Here is a 23604-nt window from a genome sequence, read left to right on the forward strand (position 1 = left end):
CTCAGAAAATTCACAAAGCCTTCTGTCAGAAACACAGGAAAACATAAATATTTTACAAAAACTTTATATTGTTATTTACTTACTATTTTTTTTCAGCTTTTGTAAAAATGTTAACTTAAACAACAAAACAAAACAATAATTGTAACACAATAATAATAATAAAAAAATAAAAATAGATTAAAAATATATAATTTTGATTAAACAGCTGGAGAATACTGGTGTAGTTATTTTGGATATTACCAGTACTGTTAATTTATGTCAGCTGTGGGGCATAAGCATTGGGTGGTGCTCTAATAAATTGGTTGTACTGTGTATTATAACTGTTTCTTACAGTCTCCAGTTTGTCAGAAGAATGCTATCAATGGAAACCAATCTAATTTAATTTTAAAAAAATAATCTACATAAGAAATAAACTATGTAATGTAAGGAAAGATCCATCAAATAAAATAAATTAAGTAATTGAATAATAATAAATTAAATAGTCGTAAATTACAATCAGTGATATTTCCATAAGAAAAAAGTTAATCACACATAAGTTAATACATTACAGCAACACGTCAGGGATGTTACAGCTTCATAAATATGAATATTTATCAAAACAGGCTCAACTCATATTTACTAAAAGTAGATTAGTTACTTTCATGTAAAAACAACAACAACAACGAAGGTGGTTGTGAATATCTCAAATGTAAAAGTAACGGGAGCTAAATGGAGAACGAAAAGCGACAACTTTAAAATGCTTTTTTTTTTCATTTCGACGGATCCACGGAGGTCACGGAATACTTGACCCGTGACCCCGCCCAATGTCAGGGCGATCCCCCCGGAGTAGCGTGTCGCCTACGCAGTTTTATTTTTGTTGATTAGAAAAAAGTTATTCGATTCGGCTGTTCTCACTTTCTGTCTGATTGCATTTATCAGACGTAATAAACTTTTTCTTTCCTGTAAGACTTGTCTTTAGTTTTGTTTCTCTGCGATGTTCGAGCAGACAATCCGAAATTTCAAAATCAATTTTATCAGGCACGATGGACGAAATAGTTTTTCCAGTGGCGACCAAATCATAGGTCACATCTCTTTTGATCTGACAAAAGAAACAAAGATCACTTCAATAACAACGAGGCTGAAGGGAAACGTGAATGTGCACTGGACCGCCGGAGGAGGTGGAGGGAAACAGGAAACGAGGAAACGTTACTCTGCAAGGCTGGACTTCTTCGACTTAAAAGGAGTTATTTTGCAAGAAGACAGGGGTATGCTGTTACTGGTGCTGTTTGGACGCAGTGATACATGGCAAACAAACAGTCACTGTCTTTGTCCTTTTCTTATAGCTACTCGTGGGACAAAACTTCAACTCGGGACGCATGTGTATCCGTTCACATGTCAGCTCCCACTAGGGTGTGTATGACCATTTAACTGTGAAACACCCACTAGCGTGTGAAGCGTTTTACTCAGGGAGGCATGCTGACAAAAGTCTTTACCCCCTTCCTGATTTCTTAGTTAGTTTGTTTTTTCATCAAACAAATTTTAATAGACAATGATAACCTTTAAAAAAATGCTAAATGCATTTCTATTTGTTAAATCATGAATGAACGGTGAATAGCCATGTTATTTTGGAAAGCTGAGTTTAAGTTCACAAAAAGCACCCAGACCTGATTACTCCCAGACGTGTTGAATGAAGATATCACTAAAACAGAACGTGTCTGACAAAGTCAAGCAGGCTAAAAGATTTAAAAACGAAGTCCAGTCCTCGAGGGCTGGTGTGTCCCCCCCTTAGATCTTCATTAAAAGTGCATTTTGTATTTACTTGAGTTATATTTGTCTGCTATTAAATTTGATTGCCGATTTGAAAAATGCAAGTGTGACAATTATGCAAAAAGCTAAGAAATCAGGAACTGTAGATTTGACTTAAGTAAAGAGCCACTGTTAAAAATGAAGGGATTTTGGTAGATATAAGATAAGAATGGGCCCTTGGTTTTTAAAATCCAAAACCTACAACTTGTGTTGTAGTTCAACCTTTTGATTCATTAACATAATGCTTACTTTTATTGTTTATTGTAAAACTGTTGAATTTGTATGCGCCTGAATCACTTTTTTTTCTATCTTTTCTATTATTTTGCATCCCAGAAACTTCCCATCGTCCTTTCATGGGGTTCACGGAAAAATAGCATATACCTTGACAGTGGGCATTAATAGACCGTGGCATATGTCCAAGGACTTTGTGACAGAGCTTAAGTTTGTAAACCACATTGATACCAACCAGCCAGGGTTGAATGTAAGTGGTGCATTTGCAGATGAATCAGCTGAGGAGTCCTTGTTTTTGTTGCAGTGTCTGCAGTTTCTCTGTAATCAAACTGATATTTCTCACAGGCCTCCCTAAGTACACCTTGTTCGACTAATTGTCCCAGGAATCCTTTTAAGTGAACCAAAATTTGAAATTACTTGCCACACCTATGTTTTTCCTGCATTCACAACTCAATATGTTGACTTTGAAAAAGCTCTGCAACCCCAGGTTTGCTTTGTTGTACTTTCATTCAACCCTATGGGAGCAATTATTGTACAAGAATGATTCAGAGTTGTCTAACTGCATTTAGAGACAATTTACATCTTTAAAATCTGATTATGTTCCAGTCGTAACCAACACAGACTGAATGACCACTATTATATTGAACCTTGTATTGTGCTTCAGTTGTTCATGTTCTCAGACGTATTTTTCGAATAAATGGACACAAACCAGACTGTACACAAGCTCTCACTTCTAATAAATGAATCCCACCGAGGCTCTGAGTAACTATGGGACCAAAAGTGATGAATTTAAGATTTTTGGGGGTTTTTTTGTTACTGTAACTATAGCAAATGTTGGATATGTTTGGAGTTTTATACGGTTCCACCATGCAATGCCAAAGGAACCTGAGCTGCTACTGCAAATATGCAGTGAAACAGAGAATGATGGGATTGCTCCATTTCTTCATATTATTCTAAAGCCATTGTTTGATTGATTTGGTCCGCTGATGCTCATTTTGTGCAACTTTTTCTGCATAAGAGTAATAAATAGGTGTTGATTTCTCGTAATCCCAAAACCAAAACAGTGTAGTATTGGTATATTACACTTTTTTTTTTTTTTTTAATCTGTGGCACTATCAGTGTGTTGTTTTTCTGCAGGCGCCACTCTCAGGTTCAAACAGCGTGACACCGTGTAGCTTGTGGTGTAACTCCAGTCCCGTCACTCTGACAGTTAGTGTAGCGACGAAAGCTTTCACCCCTGGTATGGTTTCCATCCATCAGATAATCGTTTTATCTGTATAATCAATAATAATAGCTAAGTTTGAAGAATTTGATTGAAATAACTTGCCACTTTGTCTTTTCTTCCACTAGGCGAAACAGTGAAAATATTTTGTGAATTTAGTAACCCTTCATCTAAAACAGCTACTCCGAAGGTGAAGCTGCAACAGAAACAGACTTTCTACACCCACAGTAAGCGCAACAGGAAGATGGCTATCAAAACTTTGGCGTGTGTGTCAGGAGAACCTGTTGGTGCTCAGGTTTCTTATGTACGCACTGAGATCATGCTCGCTATTCCCTCGTCTGCATCTTTAACCATCTCAGAGTGCAGCATTCTGGTTGTTGATTACATTATTGAGGTTAGTACCTGTGATGGGTTGAGAAGTCATGGATGTATTGATAATCCAGTTTACCTCAGCTGTTCAGACAGCAAAAGCCTGTTTGGATCCATTTCTTTTTTTATTCATTAAAATCTAATGAGCTTCTGTTTTTTGTTTCCTGCAGGTTAAACTCCACGTAGGAGCATTGGATGAGGTCGTTGTGCTGTTTCCAATCATCCTGTGTGATACCCCCGTGCAAACTTATCCCCCAGTGTGATTGTAAGTAAAATTTGTTTCTACTATTACAAGATAATAATACATGATGCAGAATGGTATGATGTTGCATTGGGGGTGGCCTTTTTTCCACTTGTGAGTTTTAAATGTTCACAGCTTAATGTCGATTTAATATTGTATTAAAATGTCTCCCTTTTGGTCAAAATGCAAAACATCATCTGTGCACCGCAGTCTTGACGAATAAGGCAATAACAATAACTTGGGGAAGAAGAATTATGCATTGTCATGAAAAAAAATCTGTGTTCACAGTACTTAATCTGACAGAATTCATTGAGGCATTTAAACATTTACTCTTCAGTGTTGTCACAGTATGCTGTGTGTCGATTAGAGAGCGATAAGGACCCATAGTTTCAGACACAGATGGTAGAGCTTCATAGAAAAAGGTGAGCCATTTATTTGAATTGGTACAAAGTTCAATAAACAAAATAACAAAGCCCAAAAATTAATAAAAACATAAATCTAGTAAGACCATGAAGATATTCAAAAAACAGAAATCAAAGGAGAACACAGATGACTCAACAATGATGAGACTGTATATACATACAGGGGCTTGGTTAGGAATTGAGGATGGCAATGAGGAGATAATTAAGACATTTAAACACAAAGCAAAGCTCACAACAAGACACAAGAGGAAGCGAGTTAAATAGTTCGAATAGCAACATAATGGTTTGATTCCATCCCTACAAACCTGTTAGTTGTTTTTTCTCAGTCTAACTGTAAATAAACTCTGGAATTAATTGCAAACCAAATTTTAATCTTAACTTTATAGACAATATTTTTTGAACATATTTTTTTAAAGAAATTAGTGAATGTATTTTATTTCATAGCACATATACCATGAGAAAAATCTACTTTTACCTCAGCATTGACTTACAGCGAGCATGATATTTTCACAAGCTTTTCATTTTTCCTTTGTGCAGCAACACAGGGTGTTTTTGAGGATCCACATGGAGCATATCACCACTGCTCTTCCTACACGTGTTACTGTTCATATGCCATTCATATGTTGATGACATGCAGTTGTACATGTTAATTTCCTCTGATGACCTCGATGCATCTTTCATTTTATCTTAACCATGTTTTTTTACCTGTTTACCTTTTTACTTTAAATGACTTAGATACTGTTTGTGCTAGAGACAAATTGTAAACAGTTTACAGTTTCTTTTAGTCTGCTTCACAGCTTCCTGATATCTGGTGTATTGTAAACGATACACCAGATATCCCTGTAAACTGGGATATCTGGTGTATCATTGAAGCACAAAGCATTCACAAGCTACTGCTGTCTGATCACCGATAGAAAAATCAGAAAAATTGTTTGATGAATTGGTTAATGAAGATGATACAGCCTATCACCATTTGAGTAGGCATAAATAATTAAAATATTTTGCCAAATATGACTGGCTATACTAATTATGTGTTACCTTAACTTTACATTTTCATGTTGATAGTAGATTGAAGTAATACACTCAAAATCCTTTCAATAGTCAATAGAGCACCTTTATGCTTGTGTTCCTAGTACGGCGATGACTTACTCATTTATTAAATCCCACTAAGGCCTTTAAGGTCATCAGGCAGAGGTCTTGTAACAACACTCAGAATAAGATCCAAATCTGGTGCGGGTGGTTTCAGCACTCGCTCTTACAGAACTTCAAATATATTCCCACACCTGTGTCAGAAAACTGTGTATATTTGTATGCTTTTATGTGTCTGTATGTGTGTTTATGCTTGTTGTACAGTTTATTACATGTGTTATGTGTTTTGAGTGTTGTGTTTGATGTACATCAGGTTTATGCTTTATAATCTCATATATGCCACTTTTAAAAAAATCATCCCTACAGCGTCTGTTACCAATTTTCACGTTATTGTGAATGTATTTGTATAAGGTGTGCTGTACTGCAAAGCTGCCATGGTGCGCATTGGCTAGACGCGACGTCACGAGTCACAGCGTATATCACTGCATTCGGGTGAAGGTCAATAAGTGTTGGTGTAAGTTTAATAAAATCCTTGACCTTTCCATCTCTGAGAAAATATGTGGTGGCTGTCAGAAGTTTAATAAATCATACTATGGAGTTTCTAACACTAAATTTTCATGGAGAGAGCCAGTATAGACTGCAAGACTGGAGGAGAATAGCCAGGTAAAGGATGTTAAAACTGGAAAGTCTTAGAATTGGAAATCTTTCTTTCCATCTACATGATGTGAATAGTCTGTGGCGAAGTTTTTCATCATAGTGACTGAAGAAAAAGGAGACTTGTGTAACAGTGTCATAGTCCAGTTTTGGACAAATTATCAAATTTATAAATTTATATGTACATATTCACAAACGCTGCATGTTATATTGTCATCATTTGCATTTCAACTGTTTATAAAAATAAAAACAATTAGTAGAACACGTGTGTGTGTGTGTGTGTGTGTGTGTGTGTGTGTGTGTGTGTGTGTGTGTGTGATGTATTTCTTACTCTTAAAGATGATGTGGTGTATCTTGATGGTAATATTTGGGCCAATGATTAGGTCAGTGTATCTACAAGTAATCACTGTAACATTTTGCCTCTTGGGTCTTTGTGATGCTGGCAAGAAGGGATACTCATAATGTGGTCATCCCAGGAGACATCCAATCAGAAGATAGCCTGCTTAAAGGGAGGGTTGTCTACACAGTAGAAATAATAGATTTTACTGCTTATAAAGATTATTTTTAACTTTGAATTAAGCAAAGGAACTCCAGTGCAAAGTTAGAATAAGGAGCTTGTTAAACAAAGATGGATGGGAAAACTACCAAAAGTGGCTTAAGAGTCGGGATAAAGTCTGGATGGATTTGATTCGAACGAGCAACTGTATTTCAAATATATGCTTAGAAAGTTTATTGTACCTGTAAATCAACATAATATTTAAACAAAGTGGACTCAGCAGAAAAGGTTTCACTTCTTTTTATTTTATTCTGTCTGATTTCACTCATTTTCTTTGTGCAACATTTTCATTTATTGTGACTAGAACAACAACAGTAAACAAAAAGCAATAATGAAGCCACTCAATTTAAATCGTGGGAATTCAAAACAAAAACAAGTTTGTCTCCGGAAAAAGAGGCACATGCAACGAAATGTTTAAGTTCAAAAAGAACAAGCCTGCGTGGTTCACAACTACTATTGTCAGCATCATGGAGCTTTTATTTTGCCTTTCTTAGGTTTTAGGTAAAAAGCTGACAGGCCACACTGCTTTTAAATGTAGTATTTAGCTCTTAGTGAATTTGCATATCAGTGCTAGTCAAATTAACAACAACAGCAACAACAAAACTATGCATAAATCAGTACATTCTTAGGGAAGCATGATTTATTGGGGTCATATTGTTTAATTATTAATTAAACCCAAGTATCTATCAGCAAATTCCTTCCTCATCACCTGCTCATAAAACCTCCATCCTCTCCGTCTCACGTATCACTTTATTGTACCGGTAGTACTGAGTAGGATGTTATGCCAAATAATATTAAGACCTCCTCAGCGGGATATAAGCCCCAGAAATAAAAGCAATTCTTTCAACAATAGTGATTTTCTGACAGGATAAATTACAAATGGGCTGTCACAAGACTGCAAAATACACTCAAGACAAACTTTATCACTGAGGAAGGTCAGGATAAGTAAGTTTTTTTGTTTTTTTTGATTGATTGATTTTATTTTGGTTTTTCTTGCATTGTTCATTAACTAGTACAGGACCATAGTATAGGGCCAATATTATTGCAGCTAGAAAAGTGATGTACTTATTCATATTGAGGAATAAAAAAAAATAGGGGTAGTACATTGTTTTTTTCATTTTCAAAAGTGACTGTACTTACTTTTTTGAACCCTTGCGTTTTCTATGCATTGTGGTGTGTCCACCTTCATATGCTATCAAACTTATCAAAGTATATTGAGGCAAACTGTAAAAATAAGCCAAAGCCCTGCTCCACTATAACAGTTTAGTCTTTTGCTAAATGGTTGCAAGGCAGTGTGATGGCATAATAATAATAAAGTAGGTGAAATGAAAATAACGTAATGCTTTTATAGGTTTTATAGATATATTTTGGTCTTTCTTTGTCTTTCATTTTTTAAAATTTGTATTACAAAATCATTTTTCTTTTTCTTTTGCCTTTCTGGTATTTTGACAAAACTAGTCTACACGCTAAACATATTCTTACAGTTTACAAAATCAGACCCTGACTGTTGTAAGATGATCTTTTTTTCCCAAGACGTAAATGTAATCCTGTCCTATTCAAACTAGTAGCACAAATAATACAAGGAAGACTTACTAAATTTGTTTCCTAGTTTGTCCTCCTCATGGTGGAAACCGTCCTTCAGTAAAATTAGCAAACCACAGTGACAAGAGCAATCCAAGAGTCTGTTTATAAGCCTTTCTTTAATGAGAAATGAAACGCTCTTTAAATGACTGCTTTAGTTCCCAGTCAGGCTGCCATGTCTGCCCATTCACCTTTCAAGTCCCTTCACAGTGAGTTGTCTCTGAAATGTATCGGGAAAAACTATTATTACCACAGACTTTAAGGATTAACACTTTCAAGTGTGTTCTCTCTTTTCTGAAAGATGTCCTGTCACTCACCCAGTTTGATTTGTACAGTTTGTGGTCACATCTCACAAAGAGCTGACGTCCTCCTTCAAGGGGAAAGGCTTTGTATGAAGTGGAGGCAAATCTGAGCTGCTTGATGAGAAAAGACAGCAAAGCAAAGGCAGTTCACTCTCATCCATGGTACCCTTACAAACTGCCAGACAATGCACCCCCACTGAGTTTGCTCAGTGGGGGTGCATTGTACATGCAATATTAATACTGCATGTAACCAGTTTGGGATTTTCCTGTAAGACTCCACAGCCAAGATAAGATTTCAATTCAGTTCAGTTTTATTTATACAGTGCCAAATCACAATAACAGTTGCCTCAAGGTGCCTCAAGGTGCTTTATATTGTACAATAATAAAAGATCAAATTTATTTATTTAGTGCATTTAAAACAAAAACTGTTGAGCAAGGTGCTGTACATTTAAGATAATCAAAAGAGATAAAAAGATACAAGGAAAACAGAAAACCCCAACAATTGTATGACCCCCTGAGCAAGCGCTTTGGTGACAGTGGGGAGGAAAAACAGGAAGAACCCTCTAGCAGAACCAGGCTCAGGGAGGGACAGCCACTGGGGCTGCGACTGATTGAGGTGATTGGAGGAAGACTGCACAAAAGACATGCTGTGGAAAAGAGTCAGCGAATAATAATAAGTAATGATTAATGCAGAGAGGTGTAGAGACGCACTGGGATCGAGAAAGACGACTGAGGAAGATATGAAGATGAAGCGCTTCACATCAGGATCAGTGACCATGGATGTTGCATGTTGTCCACGCACAATCTGTTATCTCCGTGTTGGTGTTCTTCCTGCATCATCATCAACATTGCAAATGGCCAGTGATGTTGTCTGAGCTTTCAATTAGCATTAGCCGAGAAGTTAGCTAGTGCATTTGAAAATTATCACTGGCAAACCCGCTAGGAACACAAGTAACTTAAATTTTGCTAACAGCAAACCTAACTTGATAATATACTTATTATATTGTATAAATTATTAAAGAAAACACTTAAACTGCTTATCGCTTGCTCCAGAAGTGAGGCTTTTCTATTGCAGAGCTGTGGCATCACAACAGGTAACTTTACAAATCCCTTTGTACATGTTTGAGCCTGAATCTGATCCCACATATGCGAGTGAACACAACAGAAGTATCCTGCAGCAACAAAGATTACAGCCAAAAATCTCAGCTTAGTAAACGATTCACTCATTACCTGCTTACTGTGGGACATGTGCCTTTTAGAAAATCTGTTAATAACACACATGAAAATTTTATGTAGGAGGCTTTCTTTACATTAAATACTTGCTTCAGGCCATTCAGCTATTTTTGTGTTGGATTGATTTTAGTACTTTTTAGTGCCAAAACAGTCATAATGTCAGTAAATATGGACTTCAATGCAGGACTCACTAACAGTTTAACAGGTGAGTGCACTCTTTAAAGGGGTGACGCAGTGATTTCTGCTGAAGAGGAGAGATCAAGCTAGAGATGGGTGAGGGTTACTTTGATTGCATGAAGTCATGTAGTCTTGGATTGATTACTACAGCAAGTTGAGGGGAGAGAAGGCTAGAGAGGCAGGTGGGTGACAGGGAAGTGTTTCTCTTTTAGCATAAGTAAACTAGCTCAGGGATTCAGATGAGTAGGATTTGTAGGAGTCAGCTTGAGTTTTTTCCAGCGACTATAACACCAAACGACTAGTCGGCAAGAGGAGAGAGAATAAATTGGTAGCCTTGTGTTGCAGCACCACCACTGAGCAGGCAATGATCTGGCAGAGAGTGCAGGTTCTTTAAATACTGCAGATTAAACGAGCTGATGGCAAGGATGATCTCAGGAAAAAGCTGAGGAGCCAGCTCACTCCAAACCTGAGAGGAAAAAGAAGCAAAGACAGAGAATCTTCTATTGTCCAATTTTACTGAGCCCATGCAAATTATGGTTTTAGTTTCCTGTTTTCTCTGATTTCGAGAAAAGTAAGACTTACATTTAATCTTTTTTCCACCACAGGTCTATCTGTATGTGAAGTATGCCTCAGGGCCAGAGATCAAATTCACCATATTTAAATTTCACTTTAAAAAAATGATCAAAGCTTTCCTTGTTTTCTGTTTAAACTCATGTTAAAATAGAAAATACCTAATCTCAGTACACTCTTTCAGAGCATCTTTCAGAGATTGTCTCAGATAATGTAAAGATTGTGATACCAATAGACTGCACTGTAAATAGTAAACAAAAGAACTATGAGTTGAAACAGCATGACCCGCATTATTTTCAGGCTTTGAGTGTCTGTTTATGTTTTTGTGTATGTGTTCCTGGAGATATGTAGCTGGAATGATTGTAGCTCAAATAGATTATTCGCTAATGGGAGATCAGTGGTTTGAACTTCCTTCAGTCCAGTATACTAATTACAATTTATGCCAAATAAATGACTTCACTGGAAGGAAACTTCTCTAAGTGGTCTGGAGTTCATCTGGGACTAGCTGCCATGGTGAATTAAGCTCATGAGCAGCGCCAGAGTGCTGCTCTCAGTTGAACAAATAAAGAATTTTACACCATATGTATATATATTTTGAAAAACTGCTTTAAGACAAAATGAGGTCAAAGGTTGATGCTGAATCAACCTAAGGAAACATAAAGAAAAATTTCTGGTCAACATTTTCTCCAAGCCAACGTTAGAGGCTGGTGGTGAGTTGGGATTTGCTCCTACAGTAGGTAGGTTGCGTCTTTTTGTTCCAGATAAAAAATGGCTAATGCTCACTTGCTATTAACATTATTTTCAGAACAGAAACATTCTTTTATTATTATCTCAATGATGTCACCCCCTTACAGTCCATCATATGCAGACTTTTAGAACCATTTTAATTAGTGCTAGCATTAAGGTGATCTAATGTAGTATTTGCATAAATTAAATAACACACACGAACTTCAACTAAAATTTGATGCCTGTGTTTGTTATCAGACTAGTTGAGCTTGCTGTTGTGCTACTGTGCCCTGGTTGTAAATATGCTGCAGTCCATCTTATTTCCCATAGAGGGCAGCAGCGTGCAGGTTTAAGGATGAAAAGGTGCAATTTAGCAGTTTACCTCTTACCCAAAGACACAGAACTCAGGGCGCTGTACATGAGCAGTCTCTGTTTGCCACTTTCCCTTCATGATCCATAACTAACAACTAACATAACAAATAATTAAGATGAAAAGTGTGTAACAATCTGCAGTGGTCATTAGGGTAGACAGAAATGACATCTCCTATATTACATGTAATGAAAAATATATATTGGTATGTTGGTGTGGTTTTAAAGTTCCCTCACTTTTTGGTTTCTCAGCATCCTGTAGTCTGCAATTACTTGCTGAAATCAAATATACAGGATCAATATTAGTCTCTTTACAAGTTTAATACAGGATTAATATTAATATTCACAACCTGCTGACATCCTTATAGTATTTTCAAACTGTCAGAGGACAAACCAGATCATCAAGGCACACCACAATAATTGAAAATAATATAGTTATATTGATGTGAAAGTTCAATGATGTTTGCATCAAATCAGGTGTATGATATGTGCAATGAAATGGCATGCAGTATAATAAGTAGTACACTCAATTGTCATGTGCTACGATGAGTCGAGTTTAGTCCAGAAAGCATTAGAAGAAAACACAGTTGAAATATATTATTCATCTCTTTTGTAAAAAGACAAGACCTTAAAAAATCTCAAATAAGAAGAATAAAGATTTCATTTTGGCTACACTCTGTAACACTACCTTTAAATACTTCATATTTCCCTGGAGTATTTCCACTGTGTTTAGTCACATGACCCATGCTTGGGACTGTAAAGTTTAACACACCCACAACAGGTGATTTAGGAATATCACGTGCTACCACGTGCTGTGTGAGTAATGCTGTTTACATGTACACGTGGTAACAGTGACCTCATTGAGGAAACTGCATTATTTCAATTTCATCATTCATTCACTTACAGAAACAGCATGCTCATATTTCATACATCATACATATCATTTCTTTCCTAAAACATTTCTATAGCGGCCTGCTTCGGAAGGTCTTCATATGCATGTCTCGGGACAGATTTTGTCAACCTGGTAGAACAGCGTTTTTGCCATATCCGCTCACACAGCTTTTCAGATTTTTAGTTGAGATTAACTCCAGGCCAAGTTTGAATGTGTTAGGTGAGGTCCTACATACAGCTCAGACTAGACAGATTACAGTTCACGTAAAAAATAAACAAATAAACAAACAAGCAAACAAACATAGCTCAAGAGTAGAGGGCTTGGGTGTGGCTTTCCCAAAGAAGACAATTTGTGTAGCTGGAGTGGCTGATGAATAGAAACAAACGGGTAAACATTAAAACATGCGTGAGACCAGATTTGTCCATAGGGCTTGACCATAGACTAATTAATGAGGATTTTATATTTATTTATTTTTAATAGCCTTACCTAGATGCACTTTCCTTTTAGTAAATATTTAATATTTCCCCAGTTCAATCACATGATCATATATATTGCTCAAAGTTTTCCAACAATCCCACAACAGGTGGCCCGGGAGAACCACGTGCTAGCACTTATTTAGGTCCCTGTGGTTTAATTATTACCAAAGTTCTTTGTAAGATGACTCTCGTCATGAGATAGAAAACCTCGCTGCTCACACTTAGCTGGCACTTGCTGTTTTTGTAGCACTGTGCAGCGTTTGATAGCGTTATGCCAAATATTATTAAGAGCTTTTTAGTGGGATATGATCCCATTAACAAAAGCAATACTTTTGCTAGTGGCGATTATATTACAGGACAAAATACACTGGAGTTGTCACAGGAATGCAAAATACAGTCACTCTTTGTAAAGCTGAAGGGAAAGGCGGAAAAACCGTCATAACCTTTTACAGCAAAGACAAATACTTCACCATCAAGCAGTTTGTCATTCAGGAATCTCAGGGTAAGTACGCTTATGTCTTTCAATGAACCCCCAAAATGAATCAAAGCACCCCCAAAGATTTCTTACTTTTTTGACAATATTTGCTGTTTGTGTGACACACTACTAAAAATATAAAAAGCATACAGTACTTAATTGAGACGGAACATTTTAACAACAAAAGTATAGATACCCTCCCCAAATGGTTTGTTCCAGCTCGGCTCTCCCCTGCTCTGGCTCTAGCGTCCTTTCTGCCAGAGCGATGGTGGCTGAGATGCAGCGGAGCTGAGGTGTGAGTGCCTGGCTTAAAACAGGACATATTAGCTGCATTTAACCTTCAGTTACTCTTTATATAGTTGGGTAGGAGTCAGACCATGTTTCTTTTTAGCTGAAAAACTTTACACCCAGGTAACCTACAGTGTTGAAAACGTGTTTTCCGACATGTTCGCTACAATCCGTCCTACTGTGTAATAAAATCAGCGACATTTGACCGCCCTGTTGCTCCCATTAAAATTTATACAGCCAATTTAAAATCTAAAACTTTAAATTGCTTGAAAGTACACTGAGAGAGGACTTTTTTATTAGTGATCGTAATAATATATTTTTTTTCATCTAATTGAATACAGTCTATTTGTGATTATCATTCCAAAGAGGGAGAGAGGATAGATGGGAACGTGAGGAGAAAGTACAAGGTCAGGAAGAACCAGGTAAGAAAACAGACAGGGAACAGTGACAGGCAAAACAGAAACTGTTAAACTGCTTGAGAGACTTGACCACCAAAAAGTGATAGACAGATTTTCCAACCTCAGGGTGAGGCGACATAGGTTAAAATAAAATAAAAAATCTGCAGAGCCATAGTAGTATCTGCAGTAAAGATCTTTTCATACATTGTATACATTGTTGCCTCCATTTTTATAATTTTTCTATCAATATTTTGTACATTTCAAGGACTCTATTTTTGGAGTGTATTTTTATGTATCTGTATTATACATACACATTAAAAGTGAATCTCTGTCCAAAAAATGCCCTCAGTTTACTTCTTACTCACTATGATCATCATTCATAATTTTCCCCCAGTAATTAAGGTTAGGATATGTATTTTTTTATTCCAATCCCTTCTTCTTTTGCAGCATTTAAATAACCTTTATCAGATTTGATGGTTTTGTTACAGACTTTTGCTTTTCTTTCACAATTGTGGGAATTAACTTGTGTTAAAATTTACAAAACAGTGATGTCGTGTTTTTTTGACAAGGACCCAAGCACGGAGAGACTTGATGAATTTAAGAATCTTATGATTTAATAAAGAAATTTGCAGACTTGCACAGAGATGGTAAAATTATGATGACTGATAACGGAGATGAAGACAACAGATGATGAGGACAGGAAGGAACAGGGGTTTAAATGCACCAAAGAGACATCCAGAGGGAACTCTGTACAACTGGAGACATTTAAGGATGCAGGGACTGACAGAGACAGGGTCTCAGCGTGACGAGTAAAGATTATCTTGCCTGGCTGAGCAGCTCTCTGGGTGCTCAGCACCCCCCAAAGCTCTGATCCTAGAATCGCCCCTGCCTGCAATCATATTTTTTTTCTTGCAACTTTAATTACCGTGCAAGTCAACCCCCAATAATTACTTATTAAAAAACTATTATTATAAGGATAAGCACTCTTGAGTGTTTTCAATTTTTCCTTAAATGATATCCTGCCACTCACCCACTTTGATTTGTTAATAGTATTGTCCTGTCTTACAGAGAGCTGCCCTCCTCCTTCAGGGGCTCACATGGAAAGATTGTGTATAGATTGGAGGCAAATCTGAGCCACTCAGTGAGAAAAGACAGCAAAGCAAAGGCAGAGTTCACTCTCATCCACAAAGGAAACCTTGATGGAGAGCTTATGGTACCCTTACAAACTGCTATATGTTACACTCCTGAATTAACACTGCATGTACATAAATTGTGATTTTCTTCTCAGACTCTGCAGCAAAATATGACTGATAAGAAGATGAACCTCTTCACATCAGGATCAGTGGCCATGGATGTAAGCATTCCAAAAACAGCCTTCCTCCAAGGTAATTATGACTTGCTCGCAATCTCACATTACTGAAATATACATTCACTCCACAGGGAATCTTTTTATGACTGAGGATAGACTATGATGACAGATAAGGCATGTAGTGCACATGTTGGTTAAATGTGAAATGTGTTATATTTTTGCAGAAATATAGAAAATCTTAAAACCTTTGCGAACTCATTCCTGCAAAGATCAAACAGATGATGACACAGCTTAAACTCTTAAAAGTTTGCAGTACTGAAATCCACAGCTCCACAGCTTTGTATGCAGCATAACATCAATGTAATTATATTGTAGGACAGAACTTTAACCTGATGTTGTTGTTTTTCCAGGAGAAGACATAAAGGTCATGGCTTCAGTTCAGAACAAATCCTCTCGTGACATTAAACTCAAGTACTGTCTCTACAGAAAGAACAGCTACTTTGCAAATAAGAAAAGGAAACTTGAAACAAAAGACATCCTGAAAGAGGAGGGTGAAGCCATCCCACAGTCAGTCACCAGACAGTCACCAAGATCATCACCGTCCCTTCCACCATCATCAAATTAGAGAACAGACTCCGGGTGAATAGGCCTATTTCATCTTCCTGAAAGTATTTCCCAGGCCTTGTTAATATCTTTATTTAATCAAGTATGCATTACGAGTCTAATAAGCACTGACTCTTTCTAGGTCCATCTGGATGTGAAGTATGCTTCAGACCCAGAGATCAAGTTCCCCATAATCATCCTGCCTGCTTTAGAGGGGTCTGATAAGCAGCAGTCATCTGACTATTCAGCCAGTGGATTTGAAGCATCTCCAAACTCTGACTTTCCAGAAGGGACAAGCTTTCTACAAAATCCAGCTGCCCCTGGAGTTGATGGCTTACCACCTTCCTGTGAGACATATGACATGTACCCCTCCCTGAACAGTTCAGACAGAAAGTCCTAGAAGCTCGGCTACAGATTTGGAGGGTACTGGGCTCTTTTTATTTTTGATTCTGATTTAAATATTCTGAATAGCTCAAGGAAGTAACACGATGTGTTACAGAGATGATATGAAATCTATAAAAAATCACTGTATATAGCCACTTATAAAAACATTTATTCCAGACATTACTTAGTGCCTCAGAGAAAATGTATATTTTCATTTATTTTATCAGTGTGACGATAGAAGATTTCCATGACCGAGGCGTATTTTGATACATTTTTAACAGATGGATTTTTAAATATCAAATCTTTGCCACTCAGTGCATAAATATCTTTATTGCTGTAGAGTAGAACAGGGCCAGCAGGAGCAGATTCTGTGAATCCATAAAATACACTCATTGAATATATTTAATTATAATTATAATATTTTTAATATTAGTTCGTTTTAAGTTTTAAAAAAGATGTAGTCAGGCTTATTTGAGCTTTTTTTTTGTGATCTAATGTTTTGTTGGGAAGCACTGTGTGATGTTTATCTTGAAAGGTACTATTGAAGTAATCCTTTTATTTGGTCTACAGCATTAATACACAGAGCTAATTTGTTCTAAATATATGGATTTATAAATTTCACTTTATATGCTGCGGTATATTGATGCTGATGGGTATTGAGGTTTAAGAAAAAATGTGTTTGTACTGTTCTTCAAGTACTGTTTATGGGAAACTGATAAATAGCCCATAACAATAATCCTAATGCTGAGATTGTTTCTGAGACATCCACATGTCCACAGCAAATATACTGAGCCCCACAAATGGGCCCTAGTGTATTACCAGTGTGGAATAAAAAAAATGTGCATGTAAAAGGAATGTGTATGTAAACAGGTATATGTATTATGAAATCCTTTGAGTGATGGATAAGACTAAAAAAGGCTTTTACAAATGCACTCCTTTAACCAAACACTTTGAAGCTCTGCTCTGGGATGTCTTCATACGACTGTGTCCGGACAGACTTTGCTAACAGCAGCACCACATCTGTGCCAGATACAAACTCAGACCTGGTGTATAACACTTCAATAAAAAAACAAAACAAACGAATGTGTCAAAACTTGAGATATGAGCTGTGCGGGGCTTCCAAAAAAAGGCAACAAGTCACGGAGTCTGAGCCTTGTAGCTGGAGTGGCTAATGAATAGAAACCTGACTGGCCAACAGGTGTGCATGAGAACACAATGGGCCAGATTTGGCCAATGGGCTACGACCACAGAATAATGAGGACTTTTTATGTAACTTTACCTTTAGACACACTGGTATATGGATGCACTCTCCTTTAAGTAAACACTCAACATTTCCAGTGTTTAACCACATGTTTAACTCCATGATCCATGCAAGTCACACCTTATTGTCCATAATGCTATTTGCGCCTACACACACTAGTACGAGGTTAGTGTTTCATAATTTCATTTATAGAAGAACCATGCCTACACATTTTATTTACACAAGATTTAATTACTCTAGCAGACATTTACAATGTTTCTTATCAATAAACATGAATATTTTAGGGCCCTGTGGTTTAATTATTATCAAAACTCTGTGTACTTGCACCTACAAACCCTCCTCATGACACATAAAACCTCTCTCCTCATGCTTATCTGGCATTTACTGTACTTGCAGCTTTGAACAGTGTACTATGTCAAGTAGTGTTAAGAACTTTACAGTGGGATACAATCCCCTAAACAAAAGCAACACTTTCAGTAGTGGTGATTATCTCATGGGACAAGTTACATTTGAATTAACTAATGAGTGTGAAGTACAGTCACTCTTTGTAAAGCTGAAGGGAAAAGCTCAAGTGTCATGGACTGAAAATTATGGGGAAACTATTGTGACTTACCAAAGCAAAGAGAAGTACTTCAGCATCAAGCAGTTTGTCATTCAGGAATCTATGGGTAAGCTAATGTCTTTCAATTTAGCACAATGCTGTAATCATTTTAAATCGTGGTATGTTTAATTAATCTGCTACTGTTAACAGAAAAGCTTTTATTTGAATGATCATTTATACAAAAAATGCCTTTTAACTAGTAAGGTTAAAATCTTGACCAGCTGATGGCAGCAATAATAGCAGGAATAACATTATCCTGCTCTTCTCTTTCTGTAATTTTCTCTCTTCTTCAGAACTATTTGCAAACCTGCTATTTCAATGAGCAGCCCTTCTAAAAACAGTCACAGAGACAAATTTACAAACCTTCCTTTAATCAGACATAAAAAAAAACATGCTATCTGACTAATTCATTGTTCCTTAGGCAAAAATGATCTTTCCCCTGGCTGCCATGTCTACCCATTCACCTTTCAGATTCCAGTGCAGTGAGTTTTCTTCTGAACAAAATTATTTCCATTGGTGTTCCATATAAACATATTCAAACATGTTTCTTTATTTTCTATAACAATATCCTTTCATTTAAGTTTCATTGCACCTTTTGTTGCCACATCTTACAGAGACCTGCCGTCCTCCTTCAAGGGCTCATGTGGAAAGATTTTGTACACAGTCGAGGCAAATCTGAACCGGTCGATGAGAATGGACAGCAAAGCGAAGGCAGAGTTTACCCTCATCCAAAAGACAAACCATGATCCAGTGATGATGGTACCCTTACATTGTTGTTGAACAAATACACACATGCACACACAGATTTTCTAAAATTCACCCTTTTTTTATGTTAGAGCCCACAGCAAAATATGATTGATAAGAAAATGAAGCTCTTCTCAACGGGATCTGTGGCCATGGATGTAAGCATTGCAAAAACAGGCTTCTGCCAAGGTAATTTAAACCATTACTGAACCACACAGTCAATCTGCACGTCATTCTAATAGTGAATTACAGTAGAAAATGGCAATAGAACACATTGAAATTCATCTATAGCTGAAATATGTGCAGCTCAAGGTCAATTTGCTCATGGAACACATTTATGGTCTAAAGATAAGATGATATCTAATGTAGGTCACAGGCCATGGAAGTAAAGACTGGGAACTAAATGTGATGTAAATACTTCACTCCTAAACGCATACCAGGAAATGTCCAAATGTAATCTTGGTACATGACCTCAAACCGTCCTCTCCTTGTAGTACTGCTGTCAAACTTTAAACTCATATAATTAAATGCATTTGTCTTCTGTGCGGAATTAATGCAAGTCATTGATTTTGTAATAGTGACACTCGCAACTTAAAAGTTTCATATTTCTGTAACCAGTTTTTTGATTATTTGTAAATTCATGGCAAACAGAGCGTAACGCTCATGTATAACCTGTTCTTGTTGTTTTTCCAGGAGAAGGCATAAGGGTCATGGCTTCAATTCAGAACAAGTCCTCTCGTGACATTAAGCCCAAGTACTGTCTGTACAGGAAATACAGCTACTTTGCAAATAAGAAAAGGAAAGTTGAAACAAAAGACATCCTGAAGGAGGAGGGTGAAGCCATCCCACACTCAGCAGGTCAGACTGTCACCAGGATCATCACCGTACCTTCCACCGTGACCACCTCAATCCTAAACTGCAACATCATCAAAGTAGAGTATAGACTCCGGGTGGGTAAGCCTATCTATCTTCACTTTTATGTTGTTCTGCATCAATGGGGTTGCATGGTAATGTTGACTCTTTTTCCACCACAGGTCTATCTGGATGTGAAGTATGCTTCAGACCCAGAAGTCAAGTTCCACATAGTCATCCTGCCTGCTTTAGAGGGGTCTGATAATCAGCAGTCATCTGACTTTTTGACCAGTGAATTTGACCAATTTCCAAATCCTTACATGTCAGGAGGGATGAGCTTTCTACAAAATCCAGCTGCCCCTGAACCTTCTGCTCCACCACCTTCCTATGAGACATATGGGATGTACCCCTCTTTCACAGGTTTGGATAGAAAGCCCTAGAATCTGTAGTGCAGATGTAGTTTTTATTGCTATTTTTTATAATAGCAATTAATTAAGAGCAAGAATAAGAGAATAAGAGTAAGAATAATTGGTAATAGGTTGATTTACAGCTTGATATTCTGGTTTAATTTCAGTCGTTGACCATATTTGTTCCCTTTAAATGTGTAATAGCAGGAATAAAAAAATATTTAATAAATAATCCTCTCATTCCAGAGATTATATATTGTCCACATTAATTATTTTTAATCCATCTGACAACAGAAGACTCACATTTGTGATCTCTGAACTATGACCAGCAACAAGATGCTGTTGACCAATCATGTCTCTGAACACTAAATGTTTGCATTATTTTCCCACTGAGGAAATGCAAGTCACATTACAGGTGTGCTGGAAATAGAACAGTGGACAGTCCTGCACTTTGCTTTTCTGTATAGCCTACTACCATGAAGCATCTAGGAAAATCTTAAGATAAGACCTTGATTAAATGTTTTTGTAGTAACGGGTGGTGTTATTATATTTTTTAACAAATAACTGAGCAGACAGTTGAACACAACAATCTGCAGTGGCTAGTTCCTATACTACGATTAATAAAAATCATACGCACATTTTCTCATGCTTCATCCCTTTTTTCTCAACAGACTGTAGTGTCTTTATGGTTAAATGAGTTTTACTTGTGGTATTTTAGCATGATAGAATTTCATCAGCCTGAAACAGTCTGGCTTCCTTAAAAAGCTGTGCTTGCCTCAGAGCAGTTAAAGAAACACCAACGTAAAGTTTAATGCTGCTTGAAGTTATTGTTCCTAAGTTTCCAAGCTTTCTGTTGATTCTGCACTTCATGGTATTAATTTGTGCTGGGTCATTCTCATAGATATAATGCCACATGTGACATGGCTCATTGTCTTTAATAACTACTGGTAGCAAAACCTGTTAGTTGTGCTCTGCTGCTCACCTTTTTAATTTTTTTTTAAAGAAATTTATTAATACCTGACTTTCTTTTTTTTTGTTTTGGTTCTTTGATTTTGCATTCTTGGTTGAAAGACTCAGAGCGCACATTAGCAGTCATCTAGATCTAGATAGAATAAATTAGGGTGCTTATGTAACAGTCAAGAGCGCAGGGCAAACTAAACCCTTTTGTCTCATTTGGGTGTGAAAGTTCAGGTCACTGAGGAAATTCATTTACGAGCCTAATTACTTAAGAAAATACAATTTTATATGTATGTATGTATGTATGTATGTATGTATATATAAATATATAAATATATATATATATATATAATTTTATTATCTCTCTCTCTATATATATATGTATATATATATATAAACAGAGGCGGAGCCAGACATTTGAAACACCCGGGGCTTAGCCCAAAAGGGTGGTATGCATGTGGGATTTTTTATTTTTTTTTGGGGGGGGGGGAGATAGAAATGACTGAAAGATTAATTGGCTCTGTTTTGAGTTTTGTTCAAAAAAGAATGACTTCATATAGGGAAAGATATATATCACATGTGCAGGACACCTGAAACTAGTTTTTTAATTAAGCAGCAAGGAAGAACAAGGTCAGGGCTGTATCAGGACACGAGGACTAAACCCCAATTCAACCAGACCCAGAACTGATCCAGAATTAAAACAGGACTACAACAGTTCAAAATCAGGACTACTTGGGACTTAACCAAGACAGAACCAGAATCAGAACTAGATGATAGTAGCACTAAAAATCATCATAGACCTGCACTACACTTATTTTTTAATTCTACCAAAGTCCACTATTTAGATTGAGAAAAGTTTATATTATTATTTAGCCTTGTTGTGCAAACAAGCCTGCATAACTTAATAAATATAGAATCTGAAAAATAGCAAACCTAAAAAGAAACACTAGGTACGAGATACATGAGTACCTATGATACGGTGATACTTTTGCTAAACGACCATTTGGCTAACATGTGTGTCTCACCTGCTCTTGTTCCACCTCTGTTCTGTCCTCATTCTCCTCTCTCTCCCTCTCTGTTCCTCTCTCTCCCTCTTTGTGCTGACAATCATCAAATATACAGATATTTACAAACTCTTCAGATCAAAACACAAACACTTTTTTAATTGCAACATCAAATCAGACTAAATGTTTATTTTTTTAGATTGATAAATATAAAAAACATATTTGTTAACTTTAAGAGTAAAGAGAGAAACTATCTGTATTTCTTAATTGCAAATGGCACCAAATTGTATTCAAACTTGAGCCACACTTATGGAGCTCCACGATTCTTTTCCTGGTGTTTTGGTTGACATCTCTTGATTTTCCCATGTTACAGAAACAGGCTCTGTGTTTTGCCTTATATGCATCCACAGCTGTGCCACCAATTTACTCACATGGACTCTACTAACCTATCAGAAGCTTCTTCAGCTCAGAATGGAATCCTCTGGAGTTTTCTTATTAATTAACAATAAACTTAGTGTATATGTACTCCTAAATTTGATGAAAGTGATAATAAATAGACAGATCTCTCTCTCTTTATTCTGACATTTAACTAATTCAAAATTATATTTCAATATTTATCTAAAGCAAAAGTTTACTCTAAATTGATGTTGTACAGTAAAAATGTTTTATGTTTTCTCCCTAAAGTGTATGTAAATATCTGGTTACAAATGTGAATATCCTGCTGTGTACTGAAATCCCTCTTGTTTTGCATAGAAATATACTGAACAACATACAAAGCATAATATATAAAATAACATTTACCTGAGTTTTTTCTTTGAAAGAAGCCTCTAATGTCCATTCTTATATTTCAGTACATAACTGAAACCGATTTAGTCGGGGAGGGTAAGAACTGAAAATATGAAATAAACACACGTAAGCTAAGACTCTCTAAAAAAAATAGCATTTGTTCGGCTTTTCATTTCGCCATTTGTTGATTCACTTGAAGAGCAAGTAACGTAATATTGGTCAAGTGATCAGTTTGATATCAATCTTTCGTGATGCACCGTCATATTTACATTATTTGTACGGTACGAATGATTTGCTTTGGTACCTGGTCAATAGTGATGGGTCGTTCGTGAACGAAATGGCTCTTAGAGCCGCCTCTTTGACGTGAACGACGCGAGCCGGCTCCTTATCGCGAGCCATCACATGTTTTTTCCCCCCTTTCTCTCAACCTCTCTCTAGCACTTTTTTTCGCTTCACTCCGCACGCGAGCTGTGTGCTTTACGCTGGGAAGAGGGGGGAGGGGCGGTAGTTACACTCAGCACAGGAACAGAGCCAGAGGGAGAGAAAGAGAGCCAGGGACAACAATGTCACATTAGAAAGGTATAGTAATCATCCACAACTATTTTCAGTTGCAGATGATAAAGGATTCAGAAAGTTTATT

The 23604-nt window shown here is 36.8% G+C and overlaps 2 protein-coding genes, 1 long non-coding RNA gene and 1 pseudogene across 8 annotated transcripts; 3 read left to right on the forward strand and 1 right to left on the reverse strand.

Moving 5' to 3' along the window:
- Positions 1-554: 554 nt before the first annotated feature.
- Positions 555-6275, forward strand: LOC309718520 (arrestin domain-containing protein 3-like). Its single transcript, XM_082553852.1, has 7 exons — positions 555-1244; positions 1323-1389; positions 2119-2266; positions 3154-3256; positions 3367-3632; positions 3778-3872; positions 4808-6275. Exons 1-6 carry the CDS (start codon positions 974-976, stop codon positions 3868-3870), a joined length of 948 nt encoding a protein of 315 aa, XP_082409978.1. The 5' UTR covers positions 555-973; the 3' UTR covers positions 3871-3872; positions 4808-6275.
- A 1928-nt stretch (positions 6276-8203) lies between these two features.
- Positions 8204-23268, reverse strand: LOC309718957. 4 transcript variants are annotated; one of them, XR_014280115.1, is made up of 4 exons: positions 22980-23268; positions 22200-22274; positions 8468-8563; positions 8204-8370 (listed from the first exon to the last, which is right to left on the reverse strand). It is a non-coding gene; the product is annotated as an uncharacterized lncRNA (long non-coding RNA). The 4 variants fall into 4 exon arrangements; XR_014280116.1 differs by having other exon boundaries at positions 8468-8566; XR_014280117.1 differs by lacking the exons at positions 8204-8370; positions 8468-8563 and adding an exon at positions 9951-10328.
- Positions 12760-17614, forward strand: LOC309718955 (arrestin domain-containing protein 3-like; annotated as a pseudogene). The gene is made up of 5 exons (XR_014280722.1): positions 12760-13401; positions 15107-15269; positions 15345-15441; positions 15776-16004; positions 16111-17614. The product of XR_014280722.1 is annotated as an arrestin domain-containing protein 3-like (transcript).
- On the forward strand, positions 17610-21207 carry LOC309718949 (arrestin domain-containing protein 3-like). Of its 2 annotated transcripts, XM_082554641.1 has the most exons (6): positions 17610-18281; positions 18636-18696; positions 18829-18973; positions 19051-19147; positions 19652-19908; positions 19993-21207. In XM_082554641.1, exons 1-6 carry the CDS (start codon positions 18026-18028, stop codon positions 20248-20250), a joined length of 1074 nt encoding a protein of 357 aa, XP_082410767.1. In that variant the 5' UTR covers positions 17610-18025; the 3' UTR covers positions 20251-21207. The 2 variants fall into 2 exon arrangements, with proteins under 2 accessions (XP_082410767.1, XP_082410766.1); XM_082554640.1 differs by having other exon boundaries at positions 19652-21207.
- Positions 23269-23604: the final 336 nt, after the last annotated feature.

This window comes from Aulonocara stuartgranti (genome assembly GCF_965226115.1).
Source record: "Aulonocara stuartgranti genome assembly, chromosome: 12".
Taxonomy (NCBI): Eukaryota; Metazoa; Chordata; class Actinopteri; order Cichliformes; family Cichlidae; genus Aulonocara; species Aulonocara stuartgranti.